Raw genomic sequence first — 19,736 nt, 5'->3', positions numbered from 1 at the left:
TTTCCACCATAGAATTTCACAAGTGGGGTGTCATTGGAAAGGGGAGGAAGTGTCGATATAGAATGTGGTGAAAGATCCCTTGCAAAATCCTTCATGGGCTATCTGTCCCTGTTCAAGTGTTGAAATTCTGCAATTTCACAAAATATATACTGTTTTTAGAGGGGCTAAATATCCAATTTTCCACCATAGAATTTCACAAGTGGGGTGTCGTTGGAAAGGGGAGGAAGTGTAGTTTCAGAATGTGTTGAAAAGTCCGATGCAAAATGACATGTAGGCCGTAGGGAATACATTTACTGTAGAAAAACTTCAAAATCTGCTACCAACTATATACCCCCCCCCCCCCCCAGTGTAAAATGAACAAAATTATTTAATAGAAAAAAACATAATACAACATGTATCAAAAGATCCAGCACAGAAAATAAAGAAAAAATTACATAATCTGCCACCCTCTACATAACCCCCCCCCCCCCCCCCCCTCTAAATTACCAAATTATTTAATAGAACACAAAAGGCAACATTTCTCAAAACATTCGGCAGTGGAGTCACCAGAAAAAAGATATACAGGCTTTTGAACGTCTGTGAACAATGCCTGTTCATCTGCAACAGGCACATGCCTGTGTTTTCGCGGATTTGCGGTCAACACTGGCCCCTTGTGGACGAGGTAGAAAATTGCATTATTTAAGGTGGAACGGAAACTTAACTCCCCCGCGATCTGAAGGTGGTCTTCCCCCGCGGAAACGAAAGTGGTGCCAACTTCAGCCTCGTGGGAATTTTATAGCCTAAAACATTAGTTGAGTCACATAGGCTATTTGGCCATAAGCCGTTTATCATAGGCTACATCACAAAACCAAACTAGTGTAACAAAGCACTTTAACAGGGGGAATTAATTGGGCATGAATCATTGTGCTGAACGCTATTTGTCAATGAGCAGAAACACACTCGACATTCATTGCCTATAACAACTCTGCCCGGATTCCTGGCCCGTCTGCCGACCCACCACTTGCCCCTGACAACTCCCTTTCCCTGGTCAATTCCAACGCCGGACTATTTGCATTTTCCCTCACTAAATCATGATTAATGCATTATCATACCGGATATGTAATCATCCCACCTCTTGTAACTTTCACCTCAGGTGCTTTAAACACCATGTCCTATTCTCCACACCTGACTATCATATGCATTTGTCATGTATACAGACCTTACTGTCCGTATTGACCCTAGGCAGATGGGTCAGGCCCTTGAGTCGTGGATCTGCTTGAGGTTTCTTCCTATAGAGGGAGAGAGGCTTCACAGAAGAGAACTTCTGACGGCAAATTTGAGGAAAAGTTGGTAAACCACCCTTCTTACCTAATTTGAGGGTGCTGATTCTGAATATTTTGTTTACCAAGCTCAATTCTGAGCTCTAAGCCACATAATCAGCATTTTAACATAAAATAGCGATTCTTTTTGCTTATTTTTCCCTAAATTGGGTTGATTTCAAAAGTAAATCACTAAAACCAAATAAAAGTGTTCTCTAAATACATGTTTGAGCATTAAAGAAGCCATACTATAGTTTATCAACGTATTTAATGGGAACATGATTACAGTTAACATAATAAACTCGGAAATTCTAATCAAAACACAACCATATTTTTATTGCTAACATAGTGAGTCACTCGTGGTGTTTAATGCATTTCATCACAATAACAAATTGCAGATAACCTTCAACTCAGAATATATCCTACAGTACATATGAACTTAGATAGCGGGAATAAGCCTAATGCAGAACTGCATCTACCATCAGCAACAACCAGCAAGTAAAAAACATTTTACTTCTAGTAACACTGGATTTGGTATGTGTGCTTGCCTCCATACTAGAGCTTGATAATGTGCTCTTCTAATATGCCATTGAGCAGCATCACTTGTTGGTGGTAGAGCCTCCGATACTCGACATCTAGAAAACAGAGACGCTCTGTCATAGTGTTGTCACGATACCAAAATTATGACTTCGATACAATACCTGCCATAAATATCTTGATACTCAATACTGAAATGATATCCAAATCCTAAAACATCTGGAAAAAGAAAGGAAGCAGGCCTCCTCCAAGTGTATTGAGTCATTTGTGTTGAATTTGGTGCACTTTTGGTCAATTCTGGGTTGACCAAAGGAGAGGAGTTCTAAACTTCCTACATAATTATTATTTTGGTAGTCAGTAAAATAGTAGTTTGTGTGTGATTAAGTCCTTTATTGTTTGTTATAGCTCATTTATATTGTGTGATGTTTTGGCAATAAATGACCTTTAAATAGCCAAAGTAGACTAGATCAAGGTCAGTGTTCAAATTACTGCATACCAATCACTTAATGCTATGCAGAAGAGCCTAATCTTTAGGTCATCTGATGTAGGATACCCTAGGCCTTCCGTTTACAACCACGTTTCAACCACTCTTTGGGTCTTAATCAGATAGGCCTACACCATTATTACATTACATTACATTACATTTGGCTGACGCATTTTTAACCAAAGCAACTAACAACATGGTAACAGTTAAGTTTTAAAGCAATTCTCTCAACAATTTTAAGACAATTTAAAAAAAACGGTAGAGTACAGTAAGAATAAGTGCATCAGAGAGTGCTGTTTTTAAACAGTTGAGTGTCAGTTCAAGACGGGTGGTAAGTGCTAGGATCAGCAAGACTTGTTGTAAGTGGTGCTATGAGAGGAGATGTTCTCTAAAGAGCTGGGTCTTCAGGAGTTTTTTGAAAATGGAGAGGGATGACCCTGCCCTTGTAGGAACTGGCAGTGTGTTCCACCAACGAGGAACAACAGATGAGAAAAGTTTGGATTGGTCTGAGCGTATCTGTTGCAATATCTGTGTGCATTCCTACATTAGGTCTATTTCTTTGATAGTCAACATAATTTGCTACCACATAACAAATACCAATTAACAATACAAATGTTTCTTACAAACTTTCCTGCATACTTCTTAAATGTGCTGCAGTCAGATGGTGTCCTAAAGACATAACTAGATCTTGAGCATCTATTACCAGTGTTGAATGAGCAGTTTTTGGAGTGATCACTACTGGACATTCCACATTGCTAGACAGCACTTGAGTGAGGATAGACTTATTTCCACTTCACAAATAACCATTGCGATCTGCAATAGCTACAGTACAGGGACATTAATTTCAATTTCAATTTCAATTTATTGTGCTTATAGAGCGCCAAAACATAACACATGTATCATGGCGCTTTACAGAATGTAGGCAATCAGAGAAAGAAGGAAAGAAAGGAAGAAAAGGAAAGCAAGAGAGAGGCCCATGGGTAACAGGGGCGAGGAAAAACTCCCTAGAATTGGAGATATATATAGGAAGAAACCTCGAGCAGATCCACGACTCAAGGGCCTGACCCATCTGCCTAGGGTCAGTACATGACAGTAAGGTCTGTATACATGACAAATGCATATGATAGTCGGGTGTAGAGAATAAGACATGGTGTTAAGCACTTGAGCTGAAAGTTACAAGAGGTGGGATGATTACGTATCCGTTATGGTAATTCGTTATTCCTGATTTAGTGACAGAAAGTTCAATAGTCCAGCGTTGGGATTGTCCAGGGGAAGGGAGTTTTCGAGGGGCATGTGGTGGGTTGGCGGATGGGCCAGTAATCCGGGCAGAGTTGTCATAGGCTGGTGGTGGGTCGCTAGGCTGTACGGGCCAGGAGTCCAGATAGGGGGCAGTAATAGGGCAGTCGAGGATGGGACTTCAGGTGAGATGGGTGAGAGGAGGGCCAACACACGGATGGTTGATGACTGGTGATGATATACCTCACAAGTGAGGTACAGTAAGGGGGAAGAAAGAGAGATGTAGAGTGGGTTAGTATTACTGAAAATCAAAATGGTTAATGTCAATAAGTAATCAGTAGTACTATATATTGTTACAGTATACAATGGTGGGAATAGGCAAGAGAGGGAGAGTTGAGAGAGAGAGAGAGAAGGGGGGAGAGGAGAGGGGGGGGGGGTTGTACGGCGTGACACATGAAAAGTCCATGACAGCACTATGCTATAGCAGCATAACTAAGGCATGGTGAGGGGTAGTCGACACCAGCGCAGGTATGGTCAGTGACCACCATCGCACGTGCGACTGGGGTGCCAGTCACACGAGGACTCAGCAGGGTGGTCCATTCCAAAAAACCCTGAGGTGGGTGAATTTCCACGCACCATACCTAACTATGGGAGGCAGTAAAGAGGTATGTTTTAAGTCTAGACTTAAAAATAGGGAGGGTGTCTGCTAGTCGAATTGAGGTAGGAAGATTATTCCAGAGGAGGGGTGCGCGATAGCTGAAAGCTCTGCCTCCTACTGTAGTTTTTGAGATTCTTGGAATTACAAGAAGGCCAGTATTCTGTGATCGTAGCGGTCTGGGTGGGTTATATGGAACTAGGAGATCTTTAATATATTCTGGTGCCTGGCCATTAATGGCTTTGTATGTTAGAAGTAATATTTTGAAGTCAATGCGACTTCTAACAGGCAGCCAGTGTAGAGATGCCAGGATAGGGGAAATATGTTCATATTTTTTAGTTCTAGTGAGTGTGCGAGCAGCTGCATTTTGTATAAGCTGTAAGCTCTTTAGACAGGTGTTATTGCAGCCAGCGTATAGAGCATTGCAATAATCAATCCTTGAGGTGACAAAAGCATGGATTAATTTCTCAGCGTCTGGTAGGGATAAAGACTTCCTTATCTTTGAAATGTTCCTTAAATGATAGAATGAAACTTTGGTAATCTGTTTTATGTGATTACTTAGTGATAGGTCTTGGTCAATTGTAACTCCTAGATTTTTAACACATGTGGATGAGGATAGTCGGAGATCAGTAAATGTAGCCTGTGATGAGGATAGGATATCCCTCATCTTTTTAGGACCTAAAACCATGACTTCTGTTTTATCGGAGTTCAAAAGCAGGAAATTGTTTGTCATCCATGTCTTTATGTCTCGTATACATGTGTCAAGTTTGGCTAACGGAGTCAATTCGTCAGGTTTTATGGAAAGGTATAGTTGTGTATTGTCTGCATAAGAATGAAATTTAATGCCATGTTTCCTAATTTCTGAGCCTAGAGGAAGCATATAGAGAGAAAATAACAGGGGCCCTAGTATCAGTTCATAGCTGAGGATTTGTCCTAGGTCCACTTCCCTTTCAGAATCATATGCAGTAATGATGCACTGGAGAATGTTTCTTTTTGTTGCACTATAAAGGATATTTTGTCAAATTTTTTTGCAAATAATGCAATCTCCATAGCACTCTTCAGCAGCCCTCAAATATGCCACATTTTTTTGCATGGCTGGAATTTGAATGATAGGAAAGAGCACCAGTGAGATGTTTTAACTAGGCAAGCACAGTCGCCTTTACAGTAAAATAAAATACAGTGTAAATCCTCTGTAGAACTGACAACTCTTCATAATAGTTAGTGACAAAGTACTTTCTACAGAAAAATGAGCAGTCACTCTACAGAAAAATGAGCAGTCACCTACTATTCTATCAATTTATTATCAAGGAATCTATTTTGCTTCTAAACGTCATACTGAATTTTAGCTATTATTTCAATTTATATTTTAATTGTAGCTTATTTTCATTTGCTACTTGAGTCATTGGGGTAATTCCTGTCCTGTCCTACAACATATCTGATACATAAAGAGTATATTAATGCCTTATTTTTTGCAATTCCTATGATATCTGATGGCAAAACCAAAAAGTATGTCAATTATGCTAATTAGCATGCTTAAAACTCAAAATTGAGCTTGGTAAACAAAATATTTGAATTCAGCACCCTCAAATTGTGTGAAATAGCCCCTTTACCGACTTTTCCTCAAATTTGCCAACAGGACTTTTTCTGAACGTTTGTTAGCTGTCTGCTCTCCCTCTACTATATGTATCTCCAATTCTAGGTTTCCCCCCCCCCCCCTGTTACCCCTGGGCCTTCTTTCTTTCTTTCTTTTCTTTTCTTCCTCTTTTCTTTTTTCTCTGATTGCCTACATTCTGTAAAGCGCCATGATACTTTGCTGCAAACTCAGCCATGAGATCATAGGCCAGCTTGCAGATATAGCCTAACGTCTTTTTGAATTCATAGAAGGGTGAGCCCACTAGTCTCTCCTGTGACATGGAGGTGCGCAAATAGTTTTTAAAAGCCTGTTCAACTTCGAAAAGCTTCGTTCACCCGATGCCAGTCACTGATCGCAATTTAAAAGTTCGGAAAGGTTCATCTTTTTAAGTTTTAAGTGCAGTAGCCTAGGCCTATTATGAGGTAGCCTACAGTGCGTTATGTCCTGGGATTCGGACTTGCTCCAAAAGAAAAAACTTCGGATAGAAAAGAAAAAAAATATATAGATGGTTATGTGAGAAAGAAATTTGATGATCATTGATCGTTGTTTTGGGACGTTAAGCCTTCCATGTGTCAGTGAAGGAGATTGAAGAAACATGGTAACCTAAAAATTCTAGTGATTATGAGGAACAATATGAGAGAAATTTGGTGATCACTGATTGTTGTTTTAGGTCATTAAGCCACTTTAAGCTTTTTGTTTAGACTACAATAGGCGTTAATAAAGAATAAACGCTTAATGTCATCTTTGGCCAGGTGCGAGGCCCATCAGACGCGAGGCCATGGGCGACGGCCCAAATATTGCGGTTTTCATGAATACAAAATTTGGGTGACCCTCCCTCCTAGAATAAAAAAAAATGGGTGACCCTCCCCTCAACAAAGAATAAAAAGACATGAGCCTCCCCTATTTTCCTCCGGTGGTCCATTCTATAAATACCGAACGGTCCCTTAGGTGCTTTGCTCAAGGGCACTTCAGCCGTGCCTACTGGTCGGGGTTCGAACCGGCAGCCCTCCAGTAACAAGTCCTAAGCGCTAACCAGTAGGCCACGGCTGCCATAACAACATGTGCTACAACAGTTGACTGCCTCAACAATTAATGTTTAGATCAGGACCGGCCCAAGCCTTTATGGGGCCCTAAGCAGAGTTTGATTTGGGGCCCACCACTTTGTGCCACCGATAATGTTAGATATTGTCTTCTGAATTATTTATCTCTCTGATGACTCTGATGAAGATGTGACTACACACGGAAACGTTAGTCAATGATATTTTGCACCTTTAAGTAAATCAATAATTAAGAAGACACGTGAGCTGCACTGGCGTCCCTCTCCTTCTCTTAGCATTGTCTGTCCTTGGCCTGGCTGCACCGGATTGTTGCTAAATGGCGGAAGCGCAGAGAACTTTCCTTTGTCCATTAGATATTGTCTGTCAGTGTTTGATCATACAACACACCTTCGGGGGGCGCTGTGGCACAACGCTGTGGCTGCAGCGCCCATACCATCCACGGGCCCAAGTGCCCATGGGGACCCAGGTTCGAATCAGACCTGTGGTCATATCCCGATCCCACCCCATCTCTCTCTCTCCCATTCACGTCCCATCAATTTTCACTGTCCTATCAAAATGAAGGCAAAAAGCCCAACAAATATAGTTAAAACAACTAACACACCCTTTGTCAATTGCATTAATTGTAGCTGTGTGACATATATCATTTCATTCTGCATGTTTTTACTCTTCAATAGCTTCCAATCTGAAATGGGAGCAGGCTCACAAAACAAGCATTCTGGTGACATACAGTGATATGCTGACCATGTATATATTGCAAAACTCTTTAATCCCTTTAGGTTTAAAAAATGTCCAATGTGCAAAAAAGCAGAACGACAGACAAATCAACTATACTGAAAGAGACACTGAAGAGACAATAGGATCAGTTGATGTAGATACTGTATGGTTCACACCTGCAGGGAAGAGACAATAGGATCAGTTGATGTAGATACTGTATGGTTCACACCTGCAGGGAAGAGACAATAGGATCAGTTGACGTAGATACTGTATGGTTCACACCTGCAGGGAAGAGACAATAGGATCAGTTGACGTAGATACTGTATGGTTCACACCTGCAGGGAAGAGACAATAGGATCAGTTGACGTAGATACTGTATGGTTCACACCTGCAGGGAAGAGATGACCTAAAATGAAAAAGAATAATACAAGCTGATTAAACATCATACTCAAATACAATGTAACTATTCTTCGACGACAACAACAAGCTCACAGAAGTCATGGTTTATGTATTTTGATATTGATCAGCGGAAATCCCCTTCTGTATTATCAGACGAGGAGGCACTGGCACTTGAGGGAGTATCAGGGGCAGGTGCCCTTGGTGGTGTGTGACCTCCAAGTCAAGTCAAGCCAAGTCAAGTTTATTTATATAGCACATTTCATACACAGAGGTCATTCAATGTGCCTTACATTTATAAACAAAAGCAAACAGTAATATCAAATAAAAGCATAAAATATTCAAAGAAAAGTTTAAAAAGTAAAGAACATACAACACAACACAAGAAAACATAAAAGACACAAGGTACAATAATTAAAAGACAGACACAAACAGCAAACAAACAGCGCTGGAAAGTTTGAGCACATATTTGATAAGACAGTGTGAGTTTATTTTGGCAACATCAAATGTTTAACAACAGCAATAACTATAGCTAACACAGCATTTCTTTGCATTGTTGCATTCTTTTACCTTTTTATTATCTGTATGCAGAGAGAAGCTGACAGCCGCTACAGATGTGCTTGTGTTGCAGTACTCCATATTTGTTTCATCTTTATTTAATCAACACAACGCAGAAATCTACCTGGTTGCATATGCAGAGAGTACAGTATACTTTAGTGGTGAGTAAGTATGCTTCATTCTAATGAGGAATTTAGTTCCAGGGTTGAAACTATATTCCTTGTGTGTACTAACTCATCTGGTCAAATTAACCTGATTCTGACTCTCCAGAGGAAGCGCTGAGCTGCTACTGCTTAATGAAATGAGCCTGGTCTTAATCCCTGAGCAATCATAAGCCGTAAAGATAGGCAGTCACTGAAATTGAGAAATTGTGTAAAAGACAATGAAAAGACAGCTAAGTGTGAGCATGGGTTAAGTACAGTGTGTGTGTGTGTGTGTGTGTGTGTATGTGTGTGTTTCAGCTCAAGTGCATGAATGTGACCTCTGAACCTGGAGACACTAAAGATGATGCCTTAAAATGCTCCATTCTTTGACTCTTTGTCGTCTGGGATTCCTCATTGGTGGAATGCTATAATCCTCTTTGATATAGAGATAGTTTTGGAATCTTCAGTAAGTGTATAAAAACGTATATTTTCCCTCTATCTAACCAATTTGTTCTTCTTTCTGTATCTTTCTGTTTGTATATCTGTTTATGGTTATTGTATACCGCATGTTTATATGCTGTACAATGTGGTCATTGTAAGTAATTTTGAACAAAAAGCTTTTGCTAAGAAAATATAAAAATAACCTTTAAATATCCTTATAAACCTTATTGAAACTTCTGATCTTTTTGAAATTTGTCATGATAAAATTATGATAATAATGTTATTGCCTTCAAGCTCTTTTTTTGAGAAAAAAAAAAGTATGGCAATACCGCATGTTTCTAAAGTATTCTACTGTGGCAAAAATGATAGTACCGGTAGGTAGTAACCCGGTTCCACTTACATGTGAGAAATCTTTCAACAGTTATTAGTATCCCTAAAGCATTGCCCTAAAGAACATGTCAACAGTTATTAGTATCCCTAAAGCATTGCCCTAAAGAACATGTCAACAGTTATTAGTATCCCTAAAGCATTGCCCTAAAGAACATGTCAACAGTTATTAGTAATGTCCGCAACACTGCTTTTGACTCCCAATATTTAATGCAACGTTTCGACCCTGCTGGGTCTTCTTCAGGCTTGCCTGAAGAAGACCCAGCAGGGTCGAAACGTTGCATTAAATATTGGGAGTCAAAAGCAGTGTTGCGGACATTATCTTTTTTCATTTGAGTATAGTTTCCTTTGTCCTGCACCTGCCAGAAGGTGGGATGTGCACACATTAACTGTTTGCTGAACAGTTATTAGTATCCCTAAAGCATTGCCCTAAAGAACATGTCAACAGTTATTAGTATCCCTAAAGCATTGCCCTAAAGAACATGTCAACAGTTATTAGTATCCCTAAAGCATTGCCCTAAAGAACATGTCAACAGTTATTAGTATCCCTAAAGCATTGCCCTAAAGCATTCCCAGGTTGACACATGGTGAGAGCTACAGTACACAAGAAGGGAGAGGACACACTCAACAAGGTTTCGATGTGGTGCAGTTTATTAAATCAAGAATAAAAATAAAGAACATAAATGTGAGCTTTTAAAAGGTCCTGTAAGCGATGTTAGAAGATGTTGTATTAATTTATGCTTAAGTTTATGTTTTTAGCTCTTAACAAAGCACACAATTACACAGCTGCACTAAAAAAAATAACCTGTGTCTGTGGGAGATATAAAAACAAATGCCTACAACACAACAGCTTCTCAATTTTTTCCATTAGAGGTACACAAGTCATATGAAAAGTCAACATAATCACACACTCAAAAGCTACAGGACTGTTTTTCTACAGTTGCTGCAGTACATTCCTGCAGCAAGATACCATTCTTCCAGCAGTGTTTCTCAAAGTGTGGTCCGGGGACCACCGGTGGTCCGCAAGCTATCCCAAGTGGTCCGCGAGCAGACGTGGTAAAATATAATATAGATGAGTTGTTTCGCAATATTGAACCAACTTGTATGTAAATCCAAACAGCTCTGCAACATTGCCTATGTAAGCTATGCCAGTTTAAATCATATGAATCCTCTGACACAATAAGCAAGGTGCAAAGAAAATAAGCAAGGTGGTTCAGTGAGTAGGCCTTTTGTGTAATATACTGTTGAAATAGGTCTACTGTTTTTTTTTTTTTTTTTAGCTAGGTGGTCCGTGAGATTTTTTTATTGCTTAAAGTGGTCTTTGGTCTGAAAAAGTTTGAGAAACACTGCATTAAAGGTACACAAGTCATATGAAAACTCGAAAGCTATGTTTTTTTTCCCTTTTTTTCTTAGAAATTTCTCTATAAGAAGTCACAAACAGCATATGAGAGAATAACTGTGTTTGGGTCAACGCTGCTGGGACTAGAGAGTCACTGCGTTGGGGTTACTTTCTCCAGGAGGAAATCTTGTGTTTCCCTGTCTGTGTCAGCAGTCTCGCTGTGTGCTTGCACCTTGGACTTGCCCTCCTGTTGTGGTTCTTTATCCGGGTTTGCCTGAGAATACAAGAACAGCATGCCACATAACCTGGTTAAAGCTGCAGTTGGCAACATTTTTTTGATCATATTCACTGAAACCGACACTATGCTCCGACAGAACAACATAAATCAGCCAGTTTTAGAAAAAAACCCGCACTTCTAACTCCACCTAAAACCTGTTATTTGTTTTGCAAAAATCCACAGCTCCCGGTTCTTCTGATCCAATCAGAGCAGGGCTGAGTGTGATCTGACTGTCAATCACAGTCTGGTGCAGTCTGTGCGCACTGACGAGCGTGAACGCAATGAGATGGTGCTCGGTGGTAGTGGGGGAGGGGCATGAGAGTTGTAAACATTCATAATTTTGGCTAAGTCCCCTCAATCTGTCAGACTTGCCAACTGCAGCTTTAAGTACACCATTACATGTTCAGGACTCCTCACCTTGTATTTACTCTGAAGAGGCATGTAAAAAACCTTACATATACCAACAACAGCATATAGCTGCCAATGATGAAAATGATGTTATAAGTTATATAGTTATGAGTTATAAATTATGCTATAAGTTATATTGTTTATTGGTTGTTTGTTACTTTGAAGTCACCTTTTTGGAGATTGGCTGCTTGAAGAGGCCGTAGCAGATGCGGGTGAAGCGGATGGTGATGGTGATGACGAGGACCCCCAGGGTGAAGAGAGTTGTCAACGCCATGAATCCTGTAACCAGGAAGAGACAGGGTGTCACAGTAACACATGTACCCCATCATTTCAATATAAACATACCATAATTACCTCACCACGGAAACCAGAAGACCATGTAAGACCAGGCCAAATGAGCAGGGGGACACATGTAAAGTAGCACAGGTAAGAAAGCAGTTTGGTACAGATACGGACTTAGGGAGGGATCAGACAGGACGGTTTTTACAGTGAGGTGCACCTTTTTAGGTTGTTTCGTATTGGCAGTAAGCGTTTTGCGCTCTGCTTACTGTATATGCCCTGATCACCTCAAATTGAAAAAAGTTCAACTCCAAGAACTTATGAAAACATAGTGCACGTTTTGTAAGAGGCAAAGCACATCCTGTCTGATCACTACCTTACACTGACAAGAGCACACTACATGGGATGAGCAGAACAGGTGAAGGTAGACAAGCACAGGTAAATACACCTGGCAGTGGAGAAAGCAGACAAAATAGGCTTAGGTGTACTGACACACGGCAAAGGTAAACGCACACAGACACAGTGGTGCAGCTACACTGACTGGACTACATGCCGGTGAGTAAAGGTGTGTTCCTGCTGACACACATGGACTACCTGCCGGTGAGTAAAGGTGTGTTCCTGCTGACACACATGGACTACCTGCCGGTGAGTAAAGGTGTGTTCCTGCTGACACGCATGGACTACTGTACGTGCAAGTGAGTAAAGATGTGTACCTTCTTGAAGTGCAGAGAATAAGTACAACCATATCAGGCAGATGATTGGTGCAGCCATGGCGAGATTGACAGCTTCAAGGTGCACCTGCCTATCTATGTAAGAATGCCCACAGGCATAGTACAGGTTGTGTTTGTCCACCAGGTGCTTCAGAATAAGATACACAAGACCTACACATACACACACACACACACACAGGTTGTTTCTCCAACATGTCTATGTTCACAATATTTGCCAAGATTAAATGAAATGATGCGCTGATAGATCTCAAACTCTTATTTTCTAAAGAGGGCACATTGCTCACCGGCAGGTACAATGATAGGGCAGGTGATGCTGTAGGCCATGATCACAGTGAACACACTCAGATTCCAGGCATACATGGCGCCGTATGGAAACTTGTATTTTTCGTTCTGGAAACATACATGTGCATTATGGACATTAGTACACTCACTCCCTACTCCCTCTATCGGACACACACAGGTACACACACAGACAAACACACACACACAGGTACATACACAGACACACACACACACACACACAGGTACTGTACACACACACACACACACACACACACACACACACACACACAGACACACACACAGGTACACACACAGACACACACACACACACACACACACACAAACCTCATCGTCGTCAGTGAAACATATACATGTCTTGCTGAACACCTCACTCAGTGGAATCCAGAGGAGTTCCATCGCTGCACCAGTTAGAGCAGATGTAATGACGTAGTTCACAAAGAAAGCCCCCTGATCCGGCAGGAAAACACACCTGCAAACCCATGTGCACAACACACACACACACACACAGACACAACACACACACACACACATACACATACACAGACACACCACACACACACACACAGACACACCACACCACACACACACATGCACACACACACTTACACACACACGCGCATACACACACACACACACATACACACACACACACTGAAATATGCAGTGAAATGAAGAGTGTATTCATAGGCCTGCAGACCCTTCAACTGCAGAAACAAACAAGTAAGTTCCTAAGGCATTTTTGGAGGCACAGAAAACAACAAAAGGTAATGATAATTTGGGGACAAAAGACAAGTTTTACGTAAAAATTACGTATTTTAATTTCAAGGTATCTGCATTGGTTCTGAACATTTTATCCGTGAATCTTCTAGGAACAGATTGAAAAGGTCTAGAGTATATATATTACTGTAATCAGATGGTGTTCAGTAAAGTAATGAGTGTTTATACATTCAAGACTGAGTGTGAATAAGTGGTGAATAAGTGTGGCATTTTGATAGGTTGTGTTTGAAAAATGAGTTAATTCCTGTTAGATTTCTGTGTGTTAGGTAGGGAATTGTGTGTGATGTTTTACAGAATGTGTTTTGAAAACTGAGTCAAACACTGAGAATTACATAGTGTATGGTTTAGCAAATGTGGTGTGCTGTGGGGTTATGGTGTTTGAAAGACATGTTTAGAGAACTGTGTGACAAGCAAAAATGTAGTGTGTAAGCAGTTGAAAAAAACTGTAAAACCAGAGCAGAGCTACTTACTCTAGCTTGATCCTGCCTTTATATGAGTCATCAAACAGGAGGATTTGGAGCATATCCAGACTGCAGGACAACACACACATGCAAAAATGTGATCCCTAAGGAAACTTGACGTTGTAAAGTGGAATCAAATAAAGTGTGTGTTTCAGTGTGTTACCTTGTGATGCCAAGAGAGGGCAGTATCAACACCATCAAAAGCAGGAAGATGTAGAGTTTGTAAATCATAACCTTATTCTCTATGAACCTTGAAACAGAGATGAAGTGTATACCAATCCAAACTTTATATTATAAACACTCAGAAAAAGCCATACTGTATTCAGAAAATAAAATAAGTTTCACCTTATTATTGATAATACGCTCTTATCATAGTATCTTCCATTTGCAGCCCGTACAAACTTTTTTGCAGCCCTAAGAAACACAGTGTGTGTGTGTGTGTGTGTGTGTGTGTGTGTGTGTGTGTGTGTGTGTGTGTGTGTGTGTGTGTGTGTGTGTGTGTGTGTGTGTGTGTGTATTACCTGGTGCAGTGGGCCTCTCTTTTTGTAGAACAGTAGACTATCAGTGGCAGTAGAGTGGAGAACATCCACAGCAGTAGAGTTGGGAAGAACTGCTTGATAGTTGGAGACTGTGAGAACAGACACACTAACATGAGCTTGATGTGTGTGTGTGTGTGTGTGTGTGTGTGTGTGTGTGTGTGTGTGTGTGTGTGTGTGTGTGTGTGTGTGTGTGTGTCTGTGTGTGTCTGTGTGTGTGTGTGTGTGTGTGCATGTGTAATTTGAACGAAATGCGACAGAATGGAAGCAACCAATGCTTGAGAATTTCTCCTGTCTCCTGTTTTCTCCTATTTCTTGTTTGGTTAAGATAGGCTGGACTTGTAACAGTCACTAAATGGTAGTGTATGTGTATAAGAGATGTAATCTAATCACTAAATGGTAGTGTATGTGTATAAGAGATGTAATCTAATCACTAAATGGTAGTGTATGTGTATAAGAGAGTTCCAGGTAGCTCAATGCTGCATTGAGCTCTCAATATTTTTAACTCTACTGACAGTCTAGACCTATACACTCTAAGAAAAGATTAAGCTTATTCTAAGCTTAGAAATAATCTAATAATCTAAGAAAAGATTATTAGCTCAATAACCAACCAAAACCAACCAAACCAAGTGGTTTGGACCCCTCAGTCCATGTTTGATTTGCACAATTTTACAAAATTTCAGGGACAATATACATCCTTGTCATTAATCTGGTCCCATGTCGTATAAGCATTTGTGATTGGTTCCTGTGATTTCTGGGAGTGGCCAGTCAGATCAGCCAGAGCAAATTCAAAAGTGCTCTCAGATTCTTCTGAACTCCAGGCTACTTTAATGCAACAACACTTATGAATATGAAACTATTGATTGTTCCATTCATAATTTTTAATAATAAATGTTCCTGTGTGCCTGTGCCTGTGTGTGTGTGTGTGCGTGCGTGCGTGTGTGCGGCTCACAATGAGATAGGAGAAGGGAATGGTGACGTTCAACTTGGCCATGGTGCTGATGAAGATGGAGGGGGTAGTGAAGAGGAGGAGCATGATGAAGAGCAGGAAGAGGATGAGATATCTCAGCCACCGATTTAAACCCTGAACTGGCAGATTCTTCCTGAGACAGGAAGGAGGGAGAGAGGAACAGCAGGACACATAGGAGGAGATGAATTTTGCTTTTAGATTCTTTGTTAAGAAAAAGGAAGTGAAATTCCTGTGTGTTTTTTGTGAAATAATGTCTGTGTGTCTGTTTGTGTGTGTGTCTGTGTGTTTATGTGTATCAGTAAAAATTGATGGTGTTGATTGTGGTGTGTGTTTTCCTTTCAGAATAACCTTCCTTGCAAGGTTAGATCTGTCTCCATCTTCATTGTAAGTCTAAGATAACCTAATTTACCAAAATATACATTTTTACTTCTAGGGGTGCCAATAAATGTGGAAAGTGCTGTATGCGTGTACTGTATGTGTGACGTGATTGTGTGTGTGTACCAGTAAATGTTGTTGGGATGAGCTGCCTTTGTGATTTTCAAATTCTCACATTTATCCACAGATGTGCACTCCAAGACCTCCTCAGTCCTGAGGAGAACAGAGCTGTCAGTCCTGCACACAAACATGCTCACAGGAACCCATGCAAGCCCACCCCACTTACTTGCTTTTCAAAATTATTTTGTTTGAGTCCTCCTTTTTCTAAAAAACAAAAAGATAAATAGTAATAGTAGCAATAAGAATAGCAATAGCAGTGATAGTAACACACACACACACACACACACACACACACACACAGTGAGCTGTGATTGCATTTTTGCAACATTTTGTCCATTAACTACAGGGCCTACTCACCTCGTACAGACGCTGGGGTGGATTGCTGACCTCAGGAGAAAAACCGTGCAATATCAACCCAAAATTTAAACACACAGTACTGTATGTTATAACATTCAGGTGTATGTTAGATAGCAAAATACCTATCCTCGTCTTGGCCCTTGTCGCACAGGTATACCTTATACACATTTTCTCCCTCTGCAAATATGACACAAACTTTCCTACAGTCACACACACACACACACACACACACACACACACACACACACACACAGTTAAGCACTTGGTTAGATATCAGTTTTTGCACTGTGTACACATTTTACTAGATAGTGCGCTAAATTGTTTTACTGAATTAAAACAAGATAGATACTGTAAGAGCACAGTTTACTATCACAAGTCCACAATTTAGTATAATGAGTGTATGATTAAGTGATTTAGTCTAGGTTCTCATCTTATGTCCAACTTCAAAAATACATGTCGAAACCTTTCCCGGACAGTGTCATCAAGCATGGATTTACATTTACTAGTTCTGAAGAATTTACGAAAAATATACTGATTAAAAATGATTAGCAGTCATCCTTCCTTGGTCTCAGGTTCACTTCCCATTTAAAACGTGCACATATATTGCACAAATTTCTGTTAATCTAGAGACTTTAGATTAGTTTACTCTGGGGGCATGAACATGGTAACTCATGAACATACTATACTGTTCTACTCATGCATGAGCAGAAAAGAGCTTGAATAAACGAAGGCAAGACACTGCTAACTTGTGTTAATGGAATGGCTTGAGCCTCAAGTGAAAGTGTTTGTTAATTCAATCTTTCAAATTTCATTAGCAACGTTGATGGAATACCCTTTTGGGATCTGTTTGTGTGACTCCAAGTGTTGTTTGATTTTTGCCTCCGTTCCTTCCTTGCCATGAATGAAAAGTACAAACACCTGAAAAATAAACAAAAACAATCAACAGAAATAAACAGAATAGAAAAAAACACAAATGTCTAGGCAAATACACATAAACAGAAGAAAATACAATTGAGTACCAAGTTCAAAGATTGAAATATGCACTCTGTGTATACCTGATCTACCTCTTCTTTAGGTATTCCAGAGGTATACCGGTTCAGCAGTGCCCCCATGAGGCCGAGATAAAGAACTGCAACAAGAGTATGCAGCCACAGAAGTCTACACAAGACACACACACACGTTAATTCCCCCTACAAACATAGCTATTTCCCCACAATACAAAGCAATAACCAGACCTACCCTTCTGGCAGATTTGCAATGGTGGTTCTACCAAACATTTTTGAATCATCACCTGTAAAACACACACACACACACACACACACACACACAGACTAATGATTAAATTACCTAAAAGGGAAAAGGCCAAAGAAAATACCTAAGGAAATGTCAAGAACAGCATAGTTTCCCAGCTAGTGGGAAAGACTTGCATGCTTATTTGTTCTTCTCATGGCCATATGCATTTTTAAAGCAATTATCTCAACAAATTCTAGGACAATTTAAAAAAGGTTGAGTACAATAAGAAATATAGCTGCAAGCAGCAATGTGGGGGCCAAGCAGTTGAGCAGGAGTTGTCATGGCAACCCAATGTTGCTACATTATACACACACCCAATTAACCACCCGTCCCACACACACACATATACACAGATAAACTTCCTCTCCCACACACCCCAATAACCCCCCACACATATGCATACCTCTAACATCACTAAATGTATTGTGCATAGTCAGGTTGTATTCACGAGTCCACATACCAAGTTTGGTGTCGATACGAGAAAGTGTTGATAATTATAGAACCCCTAGTGGTCAAAAGTCACCAAATTTATTGTGCGTCCTCAGGTTGTAGTCACGAGTCCATATACCAAGTTTGGTGTTGATACGAGAAAGTGTTGCAAATTATAGCAACCCTAGTGGTCAAAGGTTGCTAAAATTATTGTCTGTCCTCAGGATGAGGTCCCAAGTCCATATACTAAGTTTGGTTTCAATATGTGAAAGCATTGCTGAAATATGAGCCCACTTCTTGTGATTATTGCGCCACCTATAGGTCAAAAGTCATCAAATTTATTGAGCCTCCTCCTAATTGGGTCCTGAGACCCTGCACTGAGTTTGGTGTTGATACGCAAAAGCCTTGCTGAGATCACTTCACTTCCTGTTTGGCGGCTTCGCCGCCAAACTTGATTGGTCAAGACGGGCGATGGGTTTTGAATATGGGTCCAAAAAGCAATGCGTTTGTGAGTCATGGTCTGAAGATCATCTGAACCAAGTTTCATGAAAATCGGATGAACTTTGTGACCTTTGATGCCTTTTAAGTGATTTTGATTAAATCCAATATGGCGGCCAGATCAATTATGTTGACATCACAAAATCACATCTGTCAGCCTTAGGACCTCCCAGAGACATCACTAGTATATTAACATTAACATTAACAGACACCAATAGTAAGTTTTAATTCCAAACACATCACCCGTTACAGGCCAAAATGTAATTTTGCTTATTATAGCGCCACCTATAGGTCAAAAGTCATCAAATTTATTGAGCCTTCTCCTTATTGGGTCCTGACCCCATGTACTGAGTTTGGTTTTGATACGTTAAAGCTTTACTGAGATATTACTTCGCTTCCTGTTTGGCGGCTTCGCCGCCAAACTTGATTGGTCGTCACAGGCAACCGGTTTTGAATATGTCTCCAAAAAGCAATGCGTTTATGAGTCATAGTCTGACGATCATCTGCGTCAAGTTTCGTGAAAATCGGAGAAACTTTCTGACCTTTGATGCCTTTTAAGTGTTTTTGATGTCATCCAATATGGCGGTCGAATTAATTATGTTGACGTCACATGTTGGCATGTTTCGGCCTAAGGACCTCTCAAGGTATTAACAGATATCACTAATATGCTTTAATTCCAAACACATGACCTGTTACAGGCTAAAACATAATTTTGCTAATTATAGCGCCACCTATAGGTCAAAAGTCATCAAATTTATTGAGCCTCCTCCTAATTGGGTACTGAGACCCTGTACTGAGTTTGGTGTTGATACGCGAAAGCCTTGCTGAGATATCACTTCACTTCCTGTTTGGCGGCTTTGCCGCCAAACTTGATTGGTCGTCACAGGCAACCGGTTTTGAATATGTCTCCAAAAAGCAATGCGTTTATGAGTCATGGTCTGACGATCATCTGCGTCAAGTTTCATGAAAATCGGAGAAACTTTGTGACCTTTGATGCCTTTTAAATGTTTTTGATGAAATCCAATATGGCGGAAGATCCAACA

At 40.4% G+C, this 19,736-nt stretch overlaps 1 protein-coding gene across 1 annotated transcript; it reads right to left on the bottom strand.

Annotated features, from left to right (window-relative positions):
* Positions 1 to 10,101: 10,101 nt before the first annotated feature.
* Positions 10,102 to 13,206, bottom strand: LOC143112073 (mechanosensitive cation channel TMEM63A-like). The gene is made up of 6 exons (XM_076274321.1): positions 13,198 to 13,206; positions 12,859 to 12,964; positions 12,557 to 12,724; positions 11,734 to 11,843; positions 11,049 to 11,153; positions 10,102 to 10,134 (listed from the first exon to the last, which is right to left on the bottom strand). Exons 1-6 carry the CDS (start codon positions 13,204 to 13,206, stop codon positions 10,102 to 10,104), a joined length of 531 nt encoding a protein of 176 aa, XP_076130436.1.
* Between the last annotated feature and the right edge of the window lie 6,530 nt (positions 13,207 to 19,736).

The sequence above is a fragment of the Alosa pseudoharengus genome, unplaced genomic scaffold (assembly GCF_046254945.1).
Source record: "Alosa pseudoharengus isolate Yale_2024_CS ecotype anadromous, Long Island Sound unplaced genomic scaffold, YU_APseudo_1.1 YU_APseudo_1.1_scf_8, whole genome shotgun sequence".
NCBI lineage: Eukaryota > Metazoa > Chordata > Actinopteri > Clupeiformes > Clupeidae > Alosa > Alosa pseudoharengus.
The sequence above is the reverse complement of the archived record's forward strand: the minus strand, read 5'-3'. Positions and strand labels throughout refer to the sequence as shown.

Coding starts and splice junctions, on each gene's coding strand:
- LOC143112073 (XM_076274321.1), bottom strand. Junction 11,844..12,556: donor ATTCTCTGCACTTCAAGAAG/GTACACATCTTT, acceptor TCCTGGTTACAG/GATTCATGGCGTTGACAACT. Junction 11,154..11,733: donor AGCAGCCAATCTCCAAAAAG/GTGACTTCAAAG, acceptor TTGTATTCTCAG/GCAAACCCGGATAAAGAACC.